The following is a 20,207-nucleotide window of genomic DNA, read 5'->3' on the forward strand; positions in this document are numbered from 1 at the left end:
AACTGAAACTCAGCTCCTCATTCTTAGTCTTTCCATCTTCACTCCTTGCACCCCTCCTGTTTGCCTTTTGTTTCCCTCTTTTTTTATTTATTTTTTGCCATGGTCATCCGAGCCATCTGTATTTGCAGATAAAGTTCGGTCTCGCCCCTCTTCGTTATATTTTTGTTTTGCTTACAAAGAGTTTGTGTGATGTGGCATCGGTATCTGTGAGCATCCGTGAGATTAGAGTGAGAAAGAAAGGCCAGAGTGTTTGTTTAAGAGAGAGCTTTGGAGCTGTGGGTATGTGTCCTTCGCACTTGATTAGGCCCCTGGTGTGTTCAGTGGTTCTCTATTAGCCTCCTCAGCCTCTCGTCTTCTACTGTGCAAAGTGACTACTCTCATGCCCAGAGGTCTAAGATGCACACACACACACACAAACCATGCACACAGTCAGATAGGACAGTGTGCTGGGGTCCATGCAGTAACAAGGAGGTGAACAGATGCTGGAGTCACAATATCAATAGGGCTGACTGTAGGTAATAATGCCTTAGCAGGGTCCAGCCATGAGACAGTGCTAACTAGAGAGGCAAGTCTCAAGTGGAGCATTCACTATCTGCAAATCGCACCATGTGGCTGTGTGCGTGTGTGCTTGTTTGTGGGTGCGCATACTCCCATTACACGTTAGAAAGAGCCTGATGTTGCTGCAGGGGTGCAGCGCGGCGATGTCAGTGTCATCATCAGCTCGGAGACAAAATGTTCTCACCTGAGGTCACAAGTTCACATTTGTTTTCTTTTTTTTTTTTCTTTACCCCCCTGCTATAATGAGGCAGCAATTCAGAGCACTATGCAGACATCTATGCGGGAAGATGTATTACGATCACATGGGTGCTTTGTTTTCCTTCTTTTTTTATGGCCTGTTCTTGCTGCTCGTCTATTTTGGTCTTCCTCAGTCTTGTTAAGTGCTGCCATTCTCCGGTGTTTGGATGTGGCCCAGAGGGCCCTTAGCGAAACCAGGGGCTGGGAATGAGCAGCGAGCCCCAGCCAGGGGGTGCCCATGGTAGACTGCCAGTCCCACTAAATCTCGCTGATTACCTGGGGTGGCTGTGGTGTGATGGGGGTGTTACCAAGGTGCTAGGCTCTCCAAAGAGGCTGATTGAGATGCAAATGGAGGCCATAACTCAGAGGTAATGCAGATCTGAGCACCCTTTGCCTTGTCCGTTCTTGCTTACCTCACTCTCTCATCGCTCCCCATTTACCCCAGCATAGGAGGAGGCACTGTTATCGTCTCGGGATAAAGTTAGATATTTATCATAGAAGGAGAGAAATACTTGGCTAGGGCTGAGTATGGGAATTGATCGTGGTTTTGACTCGACAAAAGCTCCACAAACTACCAAGTTAGCTCACACATCCCTGCATTTAGCTACATCAACACAAGTGCAGATGCACCTGAAGAGACCAGAATGTTCTCCTGTTTCTTACACAGAACAGATGGACACTATAAAGTGTGAGGGACTCTAGGCTTGCCGGTATAGAGAGGTGGAATGAACAGGGGAGGAGGAGAGGAGGAGTAATTGCATAGTCCTTTGCCGAATTGTTCTGTGGATGCAAATTTAAATCCCTCCTATTATTTTAATAATCTGCCTTTTACTGCTTGTGCTCGGATCATTTGTTTGCAAACCAGGTTATTTGGAGAGGGAGGCTCGGGGGTAATTTCATGCTTTGGAGCATTTATATCTATAACTTAATGAGGAGAGGGCCTGTTGTTTCCTGGTAATACACTGCTAGAGGGGAGCAAACTTTTTATTCTCCGTTTAGGGTACTGTTAGAGGGCAATAATGTGGGATTACTCTGATGGAATTAAGGAGCAAACTGAGGAGAGAGCTAATGTAGCTTTGGGTGATAGACGAAAGTAATACTGATGGTTTAGACGGGGTTTTTTAGGTTCATGGGTTGTACCATAGGAGGATGGGCTTTCCTGTTTGCCAATCACAATAAGCAGATTTCTTCAGATTTTAGTTCTCCTTTTTTCCATCGCATCCACATCTAAAAGAAGAAACCTCTTCATCAACATGCTCTGGGTGCACCAGTTTATAAAATTCAGATATTGTCACTCATTTAGCGCCAGGGCAGAAAGTCAACCCAGTGGTCCCAGCTCGAACTTAATTTGACACAACCTTAATACATTTAGCTGAGAGACAAAAGGAAGACGCGCCGTCTACAGAAAGCAGCACGCAGTCTTGCGAGATGATCGGGACTCTTAATGCAGTTACTTTTCTTCAGTGGAGCCAAAGACATCGTGGGATGGAGTGATGGAGTGATGGAGGGGAAGGTGTGCGTCCACGTCGTCCTCTTCTTTCCTTCTTGCTCGCTGTCACTCCTTCACTCCTCCGTTCCCCTGTGTAGGATCGCTCCTCCTGCAAATTGAATCAGACTGCATGAATTAAAGCAATAATTCAATTTGTTTACAAGGCATCATTTATTCTCTGTCACGCCAGTGTTCTGTTGACGATCCGTGGCTCGCTGACCCTCGACCTCTGCTGAGGTCACATGACGCACTTATTATATTTTTCAACCAGAGTCTTTTAGGCTATTATCAGGCGACAAGGGGCTAAAGATACATGATGAGAATCCTATTATTCAAATCTGCCAAGCATTTTCACTGAATGCAAAACTACCCTTATCAGCAGACAGGACAGATCATGTAAATCGTGCTTCAGCACCTGCATTTGCGGGTTGCTGATGAACGTGCTCCTGACTTTGGAAATTGAAGTAATGTTAATAGTAAAAACAAACACTCTGATGTCAGATGGTGCCTCCCTTTTATCCCTTTGCTAAAAGGTCACTCTTACATTCCCCGTTTGTTGCACTCGTGGTGATAACAGAGTATCTCTACCGTGTGATTTCATACGAGAAAGGGCAAGATTTTCTATCCCAGAGAGAAAGAGCAAAAGGCACCATCTCCTGTCTTTCCAGACTAAACTATTGTGACAGTGGAAAATGGTAAGCAGTTTAGAATATTGCCGAACAAAAGAGCTTTTAATCAAAGTGCATACCAGACCCTGCGGAGTATAAAACATTCCCTCATCAAAAGGCCTATTATACACTTACTCACATCAAAGGCCTACACGTTCCTTAATTGCAAGATTCTTTTCTTATTCAATTATGTTATGCTTATGTTTTTATAACGCTGATACAAAAAAGGAGGCTCGGATAACCAAATCAAAGGGGCTTAATTTATTATCTCTGAACAGCCGATGTGTGTTCACTACAACAGTATACATTTGTGTAAATGGTTTTGGTGCTTTACCAGGCCTCTGGATACTGAGATGGCACAAAGCACGAGCGTTTCAGGAGAAATTAAACAGAGTAAAACTAGCAGGTTTAGATAAAGCAATCACATTACTGTCGCACTTGAAAAGAACGCATTATTTTGTACTTGAGCGAACGGAGCTTTATTGCTGACACGCCCAAACAGAAAGTTGTATATACAATATAAATGCACAGGGCCTAGGAGTTTTTCTCCATCTCTTTTGTTATCTAACCACAACATAATCAGCAGCTAAGTCTGCGTGCGCTGTTCAGCCAGACACTAAAGTCCCTGTGCAGAATTGCAAAATAAGTTGGGTGTAAATATGTAATTGCCAGTGCTTATTCTGAGATCTGAAATATTAGGGAGCAATATGGAACGCATTAAAATCCTGGTTGTTAGGGGTATCGGTTACATTGAAGACATGCAGGAAAATGTGCACTGTCTGCGAATCTGGCGGAGATAGAGGGGGTAAGATGAGGGGGGGAGATAGGAGCAGGAGAGGGTGAGGAAATGGAGAAGAAGAGACAGAAGAAGAGAAGAGTAAGATGAAAATCTCTTGATGTCTTTCTGAGAACATAGACACATTATTTAAATCTCCATCACTTTTTAATGTAAATCTGATCAGGCTGTGCCCTGGATGAAGGAGGGGAGAAGGGAAGTAGAGGCAGAAATGGAGACACGCACACTGACACAGAAAGCTTTATGATAAAACACCGTTAGGATTGAAAGCTGGATGTTGCTATCTGACTTCACACTTGATTCTTTATGAAACATAAACAAAAACCAAAACGATTTTATATTAACCGTCTTTTTTTTCTTCTTAATGAAACAACACTTCCACTGTGGTGAAATATTTTTAATGTGCATGTTTGTATATATGGGTGCACGTGTCAGCTTGTACGTGCGTGCTTTATGTGTGTGTTTGTGTGCAATCCGATATCTGCCTCAGGCCCCATGGCCCTGGTCTGTCTGCATCCGAAAAGCAAACTCTGCAATTATGATGACCGCCCTGTCCTTTTCATTTCCCATCGCTGTCTCTCTCTCCCTCTCTCGTTGTCTGCTCTTATGCCTTCCCCTCTCTCTGTCTTTATTTTTCCTCTTGTCTGACCTGTCTGTCTCTTTGGAAAGGTAGCCAAAGTCTCAATAGCTATAAAATAACGCCAAGCTCGATCACCTCAAGTTTCAATGCAAAATCATCTCGCTCTTTTTCTGTGTGTGCAGTCCGTTCACCTCACAGATAGCCTCCAAAAAGTTGCTCATCTGTATATTTACATGGCCATTGTTCATGTTTACTAGCAGTAACCCCCCCAAAAAGCCAAACCCCAATAATTCCCTGCATAATTTCTTATATATTGTTGTGTGAATTTGGTTTTATCTGGTTGCACGTTAATTTAGATTTTTGGAATCACTTTCTAAAAATGACAGCATATTCTAAGACAGTTTTTGCTGAATTATATTATGCTGTATTATAATGCATTGTATGCATTACAGAAGCTGTTCTATACTCCCGCTTTACTACATTAGAGGGAAATATTGCACTTTTTACTTCACTAAATTTATTTGACAGTTAAAGTTAAAGATTTTGAAAACCTGTAATGAGCGTATAAAATGTAACGCCTCACTATTCAGTAAAATTAAATTACACCAGCATATAAAGTACTTAAAACTGCTTCACCTCTACCAGCTATACCATTAAAATTCTGCTTACACATTAGTTAATAGGTGTTATAAAAAGTAATTATGTAACGTTGCCTCTGTAATGACTACTTTTGGTTTATTTAAATTACACATTGCTGCTAAAAAAGATTGAATTTAATTATTCGTATATTTTTGTACTGCTGCTTTTACCCATTAAAGTAACTAAATACCTTTTGTTTTACTGTTCATCTTTAAGTTCTTTTAAAGTCATTTTCTGCTCAGCGCGCTTTTCTCCAGCTTTCCGCCTCCATGTGACTTCCTGACAGGTTTGAATGAATGATTAGCTCATTGAAGTGCTTACTAATTCACGCATTTAATTAATTACAGTTATTAGAGCCGCGCTTACTAACATGGCACGGCCGTCGCTGACCAGAAATGTCAACTGAGTACTTAACCGAGGCCTGGCCTTTTTGCTCCCCGCGCGCGTGTCAGGTGCCCCTGATGCCCACGTTACGAGCAGCGGCACGTGGGCGCCTCATTCTTCATGTTTCTCATCTGGAAAATCATCCCATGTCCTTCCTTCACCTTTCCCATATCTGCCCCTGCAATTGCTTGATTTGTAACTTGATTTCAGGAAAGGGAAAACCTGTAGATTATCCAGCTTTCATTAGAGGGGAAAAACCCAGTCCGTGTCAGAGAAAGAAGAAATCAATTTAATACAGACTTAACTGGAGGAAATTGCATATTCTGCCTGTATGTGCTGAACAGGCACTTTCTCTTCCTCACCAGAGACCTGCCTCCCTATTAATTGCAGTGTGCGTGCATGCCAGTGAGTAAGTGGATGTGTGTGCGCGCGCGTGCGGGCGTGCATTTTGTTTGTTTGTGTGTGTTTAGTGTTTGTAATGTGCAGAACGCGTGCTTTCATTTGTGCGTTAGGTGCTCGAATGCATGTCGTTACCTGAGTGTGTATTCAGTCTTTTTGTCTGTGTGTGGAGGTCAGTTCTCAGACCCGTGGTAGGGCACCCAGCCAGATGTGTCCTTTTCTTTATTTGCGATGTGCATGTGCGTTCTCCACACGTGGGGTGTGTGTGTGTGTGTGTGTGCGTCTAATTTCTTTGTCGGTGTATAGCGCATGCATAGGCACAAGTGCATGTGACTTAGCCAGGTGGAGAGGAGATTGGTTGGTATTTATGAACAAACGTCATAATTGTGACAGGATGATATATGACCTGCACATTCCACAGTCCCCCCCCCCCTCCTTCCTTCTCTCTTTTTCTTTTTGCTAAAAATATATATCTATGATATGAGTCTTAAAAGCTGATGGCCAATTTAGTATGGTGTGTTGCGGCCAAGGTCATAGAGATCTGAGTTCCTTGGTGTTCCTCCCTCCGAGGCCTGTTCTAATCTACAGAGCAAGAAGAGGGGCTCAAAGTCATTTCTCTAATTGCTTTTATAAGGTGCCCTTTTCACATGGTGTCTTCCCTGCTCATTCACTTTCATCGCCATTACAACACCTTACCTCTGCACCTGCTGGTTAGGATATGTCCATATTATACTGCTGTTGTTTTATATTAATATTACGAATCTCATATTCAGGAGTGATACTTCAAACCACAGGAATTCGACACTGCGTTGTCTTCCTTTACTCGCTTCTTCTCCTCGTCTGAAGCGTTAACCGGGGTCTGCGGGCTAAGTGTTTTGTGTGTGTATATATAGGGGTTTTTCTGATTCCTTAAGTGTTGCCTCTGCATTGGTGATCTATAAGAGGCGCTGAGGTGGTGAGCAGCACAAGGTGAGGGAAGATGGAAGCAGGGGTTAAAGTATGAGAGTGAAGGCTGAGAAGGATAAGGGGAGAGGGGGATGAGATTGAGTCTAGTGCATTAAGACAGTGTATTATTTGGTGGTTCCACTTGCTTGCGTCCATTAGGGGTGGCTTCTGTGCTATTAAAGGGGTCAGCGAAGTGTGTGCACCTGTGTGTGCCCACACGTGTGTGTGTGTTTTAAGAGTTAGTAAAGTGGTCCAGTATCTTATTGAACAGGATGGGACTCCCCTGCTCTAATACTTCTTCATTTTATTGGATTGGATGGCCCCGGTTATAATTGTATTAGAGCGCTTCCCCATCTATCCTCTCCTCCTTCTCCATCTTTCTTTCAGCAGTGATCACATGTCATTCCTGGGTACGCCGCGGAAAAGAGCAGGATAGAGAAGGAGAACCTCTGCAGTTGCCAACTTTCTGTATTCACCGAGGAAAAGTTTAACTGTTTGCCTCCATCCTTGCTCTTAGTCCTTCCTTCTCTCCTTCCTTATGGTGAAAGTCCTAAAGGTCATTGTCTTGTTACAGATAGCTCGTCTTCTGGGTTTGATGGCAGGTGACAGGTGAGAGGTGTTGGCAGCAGCGGTAGTCTGAGGCATCAGGTGATGTTATCTTCACGGTGACCTTGCCGATTTCTGTCCTGAACACGTGCCTGTTTTGCGAACGCGTAGACACGAGGACGCTCACTTTGCAGCGGTTTCTCATTTTTGGAGCTTATTTACCGCGTTTCTCTCAGAATTAGCCTTTCTGTTTTAGTTGTAGCGATAGGTTGTGTGTAGCTGGGGGGCGGTAAGCACTGTCACCCTGAGCCGAGCTCTGTGGTGTTGCCTACTCAGCGATTGCTCCAGAGTTAACCAGAGAGGCTTCGCTGCCTCTCACTTTTCCTTCGCCCTTGAAGAGACCAGGAGTTGTCAGGGTCCTCATAAAAACCCTGAACGATTGCGTCTATGCGTTCTCCGTCTTTTTCTACTCCTTTTTTTCTTCTTCTCCTTCCAAAACCTGGCCATCTGTCTAATTGTTCACCTCCATCGCTTTAATGCTTTTTACATGCTTTTCCCCCCTCTTTCCAGGCAATAAACTTTATTTTCTTCGCAAGACTTCAATCTGCAGGGGGAGGGTAGGCGGGCGGGCAGGCAGGCTGCTCACCTTCTCCCTGCTGGATTTGCTCCAGTGGCCCCTCTTCAACCCCCCCCTCTATCCTCCCTCTGGTCTCCCATTACTCCATCTCTCCTTTCCTTTCCCTCCATGTCTCTAGAGAAGAGGATATGTGTTCGTCAAGCTGACACCTGCTCTCATCTTCTCTGCTGGTCATACACACATAGAGAGCTATCCTGTTGAGGAGGCCTTATAGTGACCTGTTAATTATCACACTGCTGTCTCTTCTGACCTTGTTCGGAGGTAATGCCTCATTTTTCTCACAGTAAAATGAACAACTGAAGATGATTTCTTTTAAACATATGTGTTACAAATGAGGTTTTCCTACTATATTGTTACTTTGGTGACCAAATATTACTTTTCAATCCACCTGCATTTATGTGCATGTATACCTTGTGAAAGTGGCAAAGAGTATAAATGCACACTGCACATATAAGCAATTAAATCAGACAGTTGTCTCCTCTCACCTGTGATTACTGCTGTGTACAGATCATATAAGCAGGTACCCTATAATCATATCTATAATAGCCATAATCAGCCCTTTAATGCTCTGTAATAGCATCCATATAATGGCATAGAGTGGCATCAAGAGAATAATTCAGGCATAGATAATGGTGTGATAGCGTGGTTTTACCCTTGAGTCACAACATTGAATTTGTTGTGTGCGTGTGCGGGTGTGCGTGTGCCTCTGTATGCATGTATAAACACACCCTGGGGCAGTTAAGGTGTCTGTAAAATGCCTGAAGAATCACATTTCCATCAGAAGATGCTCTTAACCCTTTATTGTTTTCTTTGTGCTCACTGCTCCATGGAGCGTCCTTGCTGTGAGTGTCATGTGTACTTAGCTGTGCTGAGACAGACACGCTGAGGAAAGACGTTCCCATATGACACCCAGAGACAGGAGATCAGATCAGAGGGGATGCAGGGGAGCAACACCAGTGGTGGCGGATGGCGAGCTGAACGCCTTTCCGGGTGTAATCTGAGCTGACAGTGTTCCTCTGGGATGGCGGGTGAGAGGAAGGAGGAATACCTGGTGCTACTGTGCCCAGAGACCAGAGCATGAGGGATGCTCTGGAGTCTGGAATCTACATGCTCCATCTCAATTCATGCGGCACGCACTCGTGCTAACATATGCCAGAGTCCCATGTGAGCTCATATGGGCAGGTAGACCGAATCTGGCTTTTTTGGTCGAGGGCCTCAGCAGATAAAGGGAAGAGTGGGGAGAGACAGAAAGGCATGGAAAGACTGTGAGTTGACAGACTTGATGAACCCCGTTGTATGATTTTATTAAACAGATATGGTCCTTGCATGCATTTTTGCTGAGGCCTTTGCCCTGCAGCACAATGCTACAGTAGGATGGAGGGGATGATGAATATTTAGCCTGTCTTCAGCAGTGTGTAAATGCAGCTATGCATTCACTTCTCAAGTCATTTATCTTTTTCTTCTTCTCTGCTATCTGTCTGCCAACATATGGTGTGAGATGAGCCACACCCAAACATGCAGGGAGAGGACACTGTCACTACTTATGAGTTTCTTAAGAGTCTTTAGACAGGACGGTAACTGGAAACCTGGATTCTCATCAAAGTAAAAGTGGGGAAAACATGGGGACTACAAGCAAAGAGCGATCACTCTTCCAGGACTTGAATCACTGCATTGTCCTGTGAAATAAAACAGAATGCAAACATTCAGCCTCTACTTGTGATCACTATTTCCTTTGACAACAACGATTAAAATGGGCAAAAAACTAAAAAAAAGTCTTTGAAATGTCTTTTAATTTGCTGTTACGTCTGTATTTTTCTGATCATATTGTTTTCTCTTTCTCAACAGCACAAAGCGAGAGTTGAAGCAATGATGTGCAACCTGGCTTCTCTGCGCAGCGTCAGGGAATTTGCTGAATCTTTCAAAGCAATGAAGCTGTAAGTATTAAACACAATGTTGTTCATTTTCATCCCTTCCTTGTTTTGGAAATGCAGGTTGTGTGTTTTTTTAGGATCAAGCAGGCGTGGTGTAATAGATGCCGTTTATAAATTTTGTCTCCTCTTACTCTTGCCTTTGAGCTGGTCACAACTGAATTCAGCTGGCATTGGTCCCACAAAACCACACAGTAAATGGTGATGCTCATGCAGGTGCCCTGCATATGGAAAATTGCCCTGCGTGATGTTGGACCTGGACAATCAAACAACATGGAGAATCTCCAGTGTGGAAAACACAGGAGAAGAGTTTAAAAATGATTTATTAATTAAAGTTATGGCAGAGTGCCCAACTAAAAAAAATCATGGCATTTCCTATTAGTTGCTCAGACTTATTTTTAGTCTAAAAGCAGGAATAAATAAACAGTTAAGTTTAAAACTGTGGGGACTAAATAGCGTCTTTTATTTAGGACTAGCAACTATTTATCTCTTTTATTATGCCATACTGAAAGGACATCTAAAATGTTACTGATGGACACCATATGGGGAAGGCCCCAGGAGTGAGTGTGTCTATTTGTGTCGATTTGCTTGACATTGGTCGAACACACTTTATGGCACTTATTTTGTGGTGGTCAGCTTTTATAGCATGTGTCTTGCGTCCCGTGGCCGCTCGTACGGTTGCTATTTTGGGGTCATAATTTCTATCATCCATACGGCTCATCCACCCGCAGGTCTCTAGGCAGGGGAGTGTGTTTTTGTGTGTGCGCAGGGGGTGTTGGTGTCAAGGGAGCCCCTTGGGGAGAGGCCGGGCAGTCATCGCCCGTAGCAGCCCTGGGGCAGGTTATGGCCATCCAGGACACGTGTCTTGGGTCACAGCCAAACCTCACGGTGGCTTCCCTCACTCTGTGTCCTATAGTTCCCTCCCTGCGCTTACATATATCCCTCCCACCCACACTCAAGTTATGCTGGCCTCCTTTCAACTCCTCAGTCCTCTCACACTTTAGTTTTTTTGCATATCACTGTTTACAAATGTTTTATCTGCCTTAGTTTCTCTTTCTTTCCCGTTCTCTCGTGTCGTCTCTACGTCTGTGTCGTTCTCTCTCCACCTCAGTATTTTGGCAAGGTTGTATTTCTTCATTAGCCGTGCTGTTGGGGGGGGAGTGCGGGACTCCCAGGGGACATCAGAGTACATTAATTCTCATCAGAAGGCGAACAGAGCAGAGTGGAGGCTGGGAGCTCTGAGCTGTGAATGGCACTGGGCAGCTGTCTGAGTCTACCACCACTCTATTACTGCACGTATGTCTTCAGGCATAACATGCACAGGAGCGGCAAACACAGCACGCACAAATATGTGCATACAGACATACGGGGGCACACACACACACACACACACACACTTGTAAACACACAGAGACAAACAGACACAAACACACACACATGCTCATACGCACATGCACAATAATGCTCCTGCAGCATGTCATTGACAGGTGAAATGTAATCAGAGTCTTTTTCTTTTCCTTCTCTCGTTTCTCACTCTCTTGCTTTTAAGTGCTTTAGTCAGTGGCTTTCACGCTGCTTTGTGTTCCATTGACCCCGATTCTGCTTTAATTGCCTGTCCATTGAAATGAAATTACCTGGATATTGATATTGTTGAATGTGGCGCAGTTTCATTGGGATGTAATTGATGGAGGACTGCACTGACAGAAGGCCCTAATATAATTTCTACTGAACGGTCCGTAATTAACACGTGGAATTTGTTTTCACCTCTGATTTGTTTTTACTGAGTTCAGTTTTAATTTCAAGCATTTAAAATGTAATAGGGGATTTTTAAAAACTAAACAAACAAATGAATATAACTAAAAATTATATACAAACCAGACAACCTTCGTCCACAATTCTTCCATTCATTTATACTCTTGTAAGGGTTGGATTATTTTCTTGCTCCCTTATTATGTTGCTTCTGTAGTGCGAGTTTAAATGTGGGTCAAAATGAGTGGCGCTCTCATATCCACTGTATATGTGTTTGGAGCAAAGTGCATCGTTAACGACCAGCAGTACGAGCCAAGCTCACACAGGCAATCTCTTCCTGCTGGCCTACATTATCATAGAGGTCAGGGGTCATACCCAGGGGGGTTATTTAAAGTAAATATATAAACTGATGTCTCCCCGTTCGGTAGTTAACACCCTCGTTTGACCAGCGCTGAGATTGCACGGTGCACACAGTGTTGTGTGAGGTCTTAATGTGGACAGAGGGAATGTGGTGTGCAGCAGTAGGCCTATTAAAGACATTCATTAGACCTGCGCTTATGAGAGAGGGACTAACTGGTGGGCAGTCGAATTAACAGGCCTTTTACATTACAAGCAGACTCACCAGAGGCCCATCTGAGCTGCATGGGAGAAATCGCTGCACTGACCAGAGGAAAGTTGTTTATTTGTGGAGTTTTTTGATCACCAATTTGTGATGCTTTGTTTTTCTTTTGCCTTTACAGGTCATAACATGCAATGCTAAAGAGGTGTAAGTGCCGTAAGCGTTAGTTTAAATCAACAGCTGCAGTGAAAGGTTGAGGAGGTCGGGCTTTGTGTCTGTGATATTACTGCCCCTAGCCACTAAATTAGGGATGGAGCCAAGAGGTTTGCACACTGTTACTGTACTTCACACTCTATTAGACATGTGAACACTGGGGCAAAAACAACCAGTCTTTTTTTTTTTTTTGCCTACTTTTAAGCTTAGAGCGATTTCTGAGCAAATTTCTGAGCATTACAGCAACTTTTACTCTCCTATCTCGTGTTATCAGGATTAAACTCAGGTCGCAGAGGTTGTTTATTTACAAATGTTCTTTTAATTAAGTGAGTCTTCCTCAATTGTTTTATTTTGGGCGAAAATTTAAATATCTCACATTCCTAGTGTGTGCGTTGCCGATAAAGCGCTGAGGTCGGCGTTCTTTAAGTTGACTTGTGCCTAGGTTGGTGCTCTTTAATGAACCTTGTGTGTTCAGAGGCCTGAAGGTGATCGTACAGTACACTACTATGTAATAGCATGGGATGGCTCATTATAGCAAGGCATAACAATTCACACATTAATTTTCCAGCATCCAGTTTTTAATTAATCCAGTAGGCAGTCTTAAACACAGGGTACACAAATTGCCTTCGGCCTCATAATTAATTCTAATGGAAGAAATTAAAAATTGGTGGGGTGTGTTTGGATTGTTCGACTGTGTTACTGTGGTTTTGAGCTCGCTGGAGCGACGCTGTCACCGACAAGGATCTCTCGCTGCCCTGACCAATCCAGCAATCTCCTTCCCTTTCCGTGTGAGCGGGAAGCGTTGCTCAGTCGCCCACACGGATTCTGCAAGAATAAAAATGCTTTGCATGTCTCCGTCTCCTAAAACATATGCTTTCTCACTGGACCTTTTTAATAATGCCAGCTCCTTTTTTATTCCATGACTTAGCGCGTGGTTTTTCTTTGATCTGTTTTCTTCTGCTTGGCCTTTCTGAGTCGATGTGTTGGTAGGTTTGGTTACTCAAAGTGCTTCCACAGAGCCAGTATCAACATCCATTACTTTCACCACCCCTGTGTGTTGAAACTGTTTGAGATTGCTTTTCATTGTGGTGTTGCTCTTGGATCCCAGCCAGCTGTATTCGGTATCTACAGTAGCTGTGTATCCATAGGGAGTTGCACTGGAAACCTCTGTATCATATCAGCATTACTGATGCTCTGTCTCTGGAGACCTCTAAAGTCTACCGCACTTTGGAATAAGAAACCCAGTTTCCTCTCTCTGCTTTCATTTTTCTCTAATTCTCCTCTTTTAAAAAAAAAATCCTCCCTCTGTCTCTCATTACATCTTCTTCATCCTGATATGGTAGGAAATCTTTTTCCTTGGCCGTTTTGTTTTCACTTCACAATCAGTCAAACTTGTTTTGTTTTTCTGTTTTCTTCCTCCCATAGGCCGCTGCACATTCTGGTGTGTAACGCAGCAGTGTGCACTCAGCCCTATATGCTGACTGAAGACAACCTGGAGTCCACCTTCCAGATCTGCCATCTGGGTCACTTCCTGCTAGTGCAATGTCTACAAGACGTGCTGCGTCGTTCAGCCCCAGCACGTGTCGTGGTGGTTTCCTCTGAGTCACATAGGTAAAGAAAAGGAAGATTGACTAGTTTTGTGTTAGTGAGTATAAATATGTTTGATTGTTTGTCGAGAGGTTGCTGTCTGTATCAGTGAGGTCTTTCCATATTAAAGTCACGTTGATAATTGCCCAGAACTAGCCTGTCTAGTCTTCAGGAGTTCATCGCCAGTTGTGCACTTAAAGCCGCTGCACTGGCTAGTTTTCCCGACGAGTTGACAGATAAGACTTTATGCGTATTGTCAAACATGACAGCCTCACTCACTCAAACTCATTCCTTTCCGCATGCTGTCACTGTGAATTAAACGTATCATCAGCATGATGGATGGCCTTATCAGCTAAAATCTACTTTGATCAAGTATCTGCTCTTTTATGTCTGACCCCCCTGACTCAGCCCTTTCCTCCATTTTTTTTTCTCAAGGAACTCCAAAGGCTCAAGTTTTTCTGTTATGCAGCAGACAAGCGCAGAGTCTTGCAGTAATCTGTAAGCCCAGACCCCGAGCCATGTATTTTAGAGCCAGTCCCTGTCTGTGTGCAGCATTGATCGTGGCTTCAGTCAGTCAGACGGCCAAGCAGTGATTGATTGGAGCTCGGCAGAGTGACCTGAGACAACGCGAACATACGCAGAGTTATTCTAGCAGATCAAACAGCAGCACTATTACAGGGGCCCTCATATGAGTTATGTTATACAGGCTGCCATGCATGATTGGGCAGGAGCAGCAGAGGGGATGGTTTGACACTCAGATTCACTTGGGGTCACTTTGCTATTACAAGCTGTAGGAAAAGTCGGAGGAAGACGGAGTAGGAAAAGCTCATGGAAGGAAAGGTTGCCGTGAAGGGAATATTGACATGTGATTGACACAAAACTTGCTAAAGCAGTAAGAAAAGTGGGTACAGGCAAGTTTTGATTGTGTAAAAACTGTCGGGTTAGAATAAGGAAGATGTGTACTATTTTTATGTATTTGCAGTGGTAAGAATGCACAGGTATTCTCCTTACTCTTCACCCTACAGTTTGCTCTCCTTTTCTGCCTCACAAACACTGCCTCTCTCCTTCTGTCCTCAACAATCAGCAGTGGCTTTAACCCCTTCAAAGCAGGCTAAAGCAGAACCAGAGAGAGTCAGTTACACACTAACACAGACTAGAGAGAAGGAATAAAGGAGCAAAAGTAGACAATATCTCATATTGCATCTTCCATTCTGTCCACCTCATTCCAGACCTATTACATCCACTGAAGTCCCTCCCTTTTTTGCTTGTGTTATTTTCACTTTCCGCTGATTTCATGTTTACTTACTTAGCCTCCCCTCACAGGCAGTGGGTGACCCATGACCTGGCAGTATATTGTATTCCCTAAGCCCCTTGTCCGCTTGGTAAAGCAGTGACCTGTAAGGGACAGGAATGGAAAAGATGGACGCAGGAGTAATGGCTGGACACTTTATCAGTTTCCACCACAAGGGGCTTACTGTGGAATTGACCCAATACAGGTTTACTTTACTCTAGTACTACATCAGATCTGGTCAAACGAGAGATCATATCCTTAATGAAATTACCTCTGAAATATCTAAGCTGCAGCTCAGAGACAGTAAACGACATGTTTGAAAACCAAAATCTCGACATTAATATCACTGCGAGACCTCATTCAATTGTAACGAGGCACAGCTTCGGCTTGTCGTGCAAACAAATTTTGATTTACAAAAAAAAAAAAAGGCTTTAGCGTCGAGGCAATTGATTTATTAACCTCTACTTGCTGAAGTAGTTACGAAGTTGCAGCACATGAAATGAAAAGCCTGCAGATGTTGTAATTTAACCAAGCAAGGATGTTGCGGAAGGCGACAGTAAACAAGAGGCAGCGAGCTTGTAAAATCACAACAAGGAAACCAGGTGACATTTTGATTGGTTGTTTTCTAATGACTGGATTAATATGTAGGATGTGTTCCGCTGGTTTGGAGCCTCATCCCGCGCCTCTCACACATACGTACACACACAGACGCATAAATACACAGTGTAGTTTTCGTGTATTGAGATTTTTGTGTGAGCGTGTAATAACACAACGAGTAGTGTAATGTTTAAGGGGCCTTGTCAAACATCTGGATTTTAACAGCTCTGTCGCAGGCAATTAAAGAACATCATGTCACGTCTTTGATTTGTATGCAGAAAGCGCCACACATCTGCCGGCGGAAAGCCTACGCGCAGGCCGAGGCAGACTCACACTAACTACTCTTAATGCAAACTATCTTTCAGGTTCACAGACCTCCTAGACTCATGTGGCAAAGTGGACCTTGTGCTGCTGTCCCCCTCAAAGAAGGACTATTGGTCCATGCTGGCTTACAACCGCGCCAAACTCTGCAACATCCTCTTCAGCAACGAGCTCCACCGGCGGCTTTCGCCTTACGGTGTCACCTCCAACGCATTGCATCCTGGGAACATGATGTACACCTCCATACACCGGAGCTGGTGGCTGATGACCTTTCTCTTCACACTGGCCAGACCTTTCACAAAGTCTATGGTAAGCGAGAAAAGAAGCTTGGAGAAAGTGTTATATTACCTCACGAGTGCGCAGGCTGTAGCTCAGCCTGCCTGAAGGCTCGCTGAAACGCTCGACTGGTTAACATTTGACATTACTTTTCATTGCGCCGGAGTAATTCTGCAGCTAGTTATATTTTTCTAAATGCAAAGCCAGTCTGTGAATTTGTGACTCTCATATAGCGCTTACAGAGCCGGCGTATTTGTCTTGGCACATTTCTGGGAGAGAGGACAGGAACAGGATGGAGAGGGGTAGATCTGCTGAAGGCTCAGGGAAAGAGTCTGGGTTTAATAGATAGAGAGATATTTGTGGTTTGTTTTCCTCTTCTGCATGGCACTGTTTGTTTAACCCTGAAAGACAGTTTTCTATCCTCTCAGTACTCTATTCCAGAGAACCGCGACTATTATAGGCTGCTGTTAATGCCTAATCCCAGCCCTAGCTCCTATGCAGTTAAGTACTAAAATAAAAAAAGTTCTGTGCCTAATACATTTTTACTGAATGTGGCAGCTCTTTGTTGTTGCAGTGATTTAAGTTTCCCCGACCAATCAGTATATTTTGGATGGGTATAGTTTTGTGTGGGGTGCCATTGCAAGGCCACTGCTGTTTTACAGACAGAAGCGCACAGTATAGGAGAACCTCTAGCATCTGTACCTGAGTTGTGGCTGATCTGAGAACTCCTACCCAGTTTTGGAAGGATGGCATTAAGGAAGGATTTTGAGTTTGGCTCAGCACTTTTGTGATACAGTGTCTTTTTTGGGGATTACAGTAATGAAGCTGCCCAGCACTACTTCAGCTATACACACATGCATACAGCATCCGCTGTGGCATCTGGTTGGATCATAAGATATCGGACAACTTACAGCTAAACTCCCGTGAAGGGTTTAACCTTTACAGTGTGGCTCAGACACCAACTGTTGTGAATGTGTAAGCATCTGCATGATTTGTATGTGTGGGAACGTTTTAATAGCACATATGTGTGTGCGCACGAGATGATATAAGGTGCCTGAGGTTAACGTCCTCACACGCTTTAGATATGAACGATAAAATCCAGCACCGTGATTTATTTCAGTCCATATTGTGTCCTGTGCTCTCTAAGACTTTTCAATGGATAGCAGCACTCTACCCTTTAGGCTCCATAGCCTCCTAATATATGCTTTAGTTTGACTATTACATCTTTCCATTAGCTGTTCTTCATACTTTATCAATTTAGTGTTTGCACTGAAGTGAAAATGTGATGTTGAAAGGCAGCGTGGTGGAGTTTTAGTGAAGCGTTGTTCTGATCCATCATGTTTGACAGACGCAAGGCCTCGGGCCGTCATTTGTCTCTCCGCCATTTGACATAGGATGAGAGATGAGAGGAACGGCTCCTCAGCACCTTTTTGCAAAATGCCAGGCTGAATATTTCCTCAGTTTGACTTTTTCTGTCACAAAGCACTCTTTTGCGTCCAGTCTCTTTATTTTAGAATTAATTTTTTAATCACTTCGTCCCGTGTTTCATTCGTAAAAGCCAAAGTTTGTCCAGCATTCCTTCTAATCACATTATTTGGAATGCTACCCTAGTCTGGATGATACTTCTGTGTATTTTTTCATGTATCTTAAGGAATGGGTGCTAACATTTTAGGAGCAAGCACACATAACCAATTAGCAGAGGGTTTTCTTTTTCTTTTTTTAAATTTTATATGTCATTAATTTAATGAAGTGTAGATGTTAGTAAATATTAAAGGACAAAGGTAGAGCTAGTAATTAAATTCTGGTGTGCTGACACAGCGATTAGCTAAAGCTAATGTCTGATAAAGGCCACACGCAGACACACAGCCTTACGCACAGACTCACACAGATACACAGACGCACCCCTAAGCTGAGCATTTGCTCTTATTTAAATCTGGGCTTGATAAGGCCCCTGAAAGTGTATCCTCTTTAAAATCCCACTCCTCACTCCTTCTGCCCCCACATTAAGGGCTTAATAAAACAGTGATATTATTTCAGTTATTGGTTGCAGGGATATGAAGATGCTATCGCTTTAATTGCTTGCGTACGCTTGCGGGATCCATGGAGATTGTTCTGGGATGCAAACATAAGCAGAATGTTGACTCCAAAAAACAATCACAAAGCCCCCATGTGTGTTCTTGCGCAAATAACCAGCCCCTCATTTAAAGCACAGGTTTGATTTATATGAGCACAGGTGGGGTAAAATAGAGCTTTTCAACACGAACAGACACACATGGACAAGCACACGCATGAATTCGCAACACAGAGACGGCTGGAACACCTGGAGCTACATGTGATCCCAAGTCATTAATTGACTGCTATTGTAAAGGTGATCAAATGTCATGTAGGGCTATATGTGCCGTGGTCGGTCATTTAATCACACCCATGTTTTCGCCCCTTATTAATTGTTTCCTGCTCTTTTATGTTATCTTTGAACTTGCACGCTTTTTTTGTCTCTTTTCTTGTTGCCGTACTTTGGTCACGTCTAATCAAAACATGTGTGACTTCCTCGCTTTTGCATTCCTTGTGTTGTGGTTTGAACTTAAGAGAAAGAAACTTCTCTATTAGCAGGGAGCCCCAGCCCACTCTGCTATTGATGCACAGAACTGATTCAATTTTGCTGAGTTGAGAAAGACATCTATAAAGAGCCATGACATTTTAATCAGCCAAACTATCTCTCACTAACATCATGTTCCCCTCCCTGTGCCTTGATCTACTTATCAGAGATTGTGCAACCAGGCCTGTAACTCCTGTTTCTTTAATTCAGCGTGTTTAGTGTGGGAGTTTTGCCTGTGTCCTTTGGTGTGATTATCAGCACCAAATGATCTGGCCTGAAGTTGTGTGTGTGTCTGTGTGTGTATGTGTGTGTGTGACAGAGAGAGAGACCTAAGAGAGAGCGAGAGAGGCAAAAAAACATCTGCTATCAAGTGATTTAGTTAGAGCAATTTAATGCAGAAAAGTTTGATTGATGCAGATCTTGGTCGATTTATTTGATCAAACATTGTAGGATTTGTGGGTCTTTCTAGATTGTAGATGGTTTCCTTTGAATCTGAACTCTGGGCACACTTTTAAACAGCACATAATGAATTTCAGTGACTGTTGCAGTTATTAATTTGGCTGTAACCTTTGTGAAGTTGTCACCGTCCTGTCATGCTGGATCGCTGACCCTGTGACATTTTGTTGACTGACTGATTGCTCCCTCAAGATCGGTATACCCTCAGGCTCTGAGCAGCTGGGCTCAGCCTATACCCATCAAGTATATACCTTAACTATAGGCAGAGACAGTGCTGAGCTGAATGGAGACCAGTGTGTGGGCAGTGGCTCCAGTACATCATCCACTATAATGGGTAAAGAGAGGGGAGGGGTGCTGTGGGCACAGGCCTAAGAGGCTCTACTGGTCCAATCAGACGCCTCGATTCTCCCAGAGGCCGGTTTCATCAGCGCTCACGCCTAGTCCCATGCTTCTTAGCGTTTTTGCATGATTATTTTACCCAAGATCCTGCCTCGGGCACCCAGCCACCTTTTTACATATGCACAAGCTGAACTTTTGACCAGGCACCAGCAGTCAGTGGTTCAGGCACGAGATGTGGGACTGGCGTTGCCTCCTTCTCAGCTGAGCCTTGCCTAATGTGACCAGGAGCTCAATCCTGCAGCTTGGGGGTTAACCCAAGAGACAAATCCTGCAAGAGAGACATCAGCATTACCATTTAGCAGACACACCGTAGAATGGCTGGTTGGTGCTATGTGTGAGTACAGCAGGCACTGTTAC

At 43.8% G+C, this 20,207-nt stretch overlaps 1 protein-coding gene across 1 annotated transcript in view; it reads left to right on the plus strand.

Annotated features, from left to right (window-relative positions):
• The window catches only part of wwox (WW domain containing oxidoreductase), a 142,197-nt gene that overhangs the window by 35,571 nt on the left and 86,419 nt on the right, over positions 1-20,207 (plus strand). The window contains exons 6-8 of the mRNA XM_004553346.3: positions 9,724-9,812; positions 13,753-13,938; positions 16,168-16,432. Of these exons, the coding sequence (XP_004553403.1) occupies positions 9,724-9,812; positions 13,753-13,938; positions 16,168-16,432 (540 nt within the window). The remainder of the gene's footprint in view (positions 1-9,723; positions 9,813-13,752; positions 13,939-16,167; positions 16,433-20,207) is intronic.

This window comes from Maylandia zebra, linkage group LG7 (assembly GCF_041146795.1).
Source record: "Maylandia zebra isolate NMK-2024a linkage group LG7, Mzebra_GT3a, whole genome shotgun sequence".
Lineage (NCBI taxonomy): Eukaryota > Metazoa > Chordata > Actinopteri > Cichliformes > Cichlidae > Maylandia > Maylandia zebra.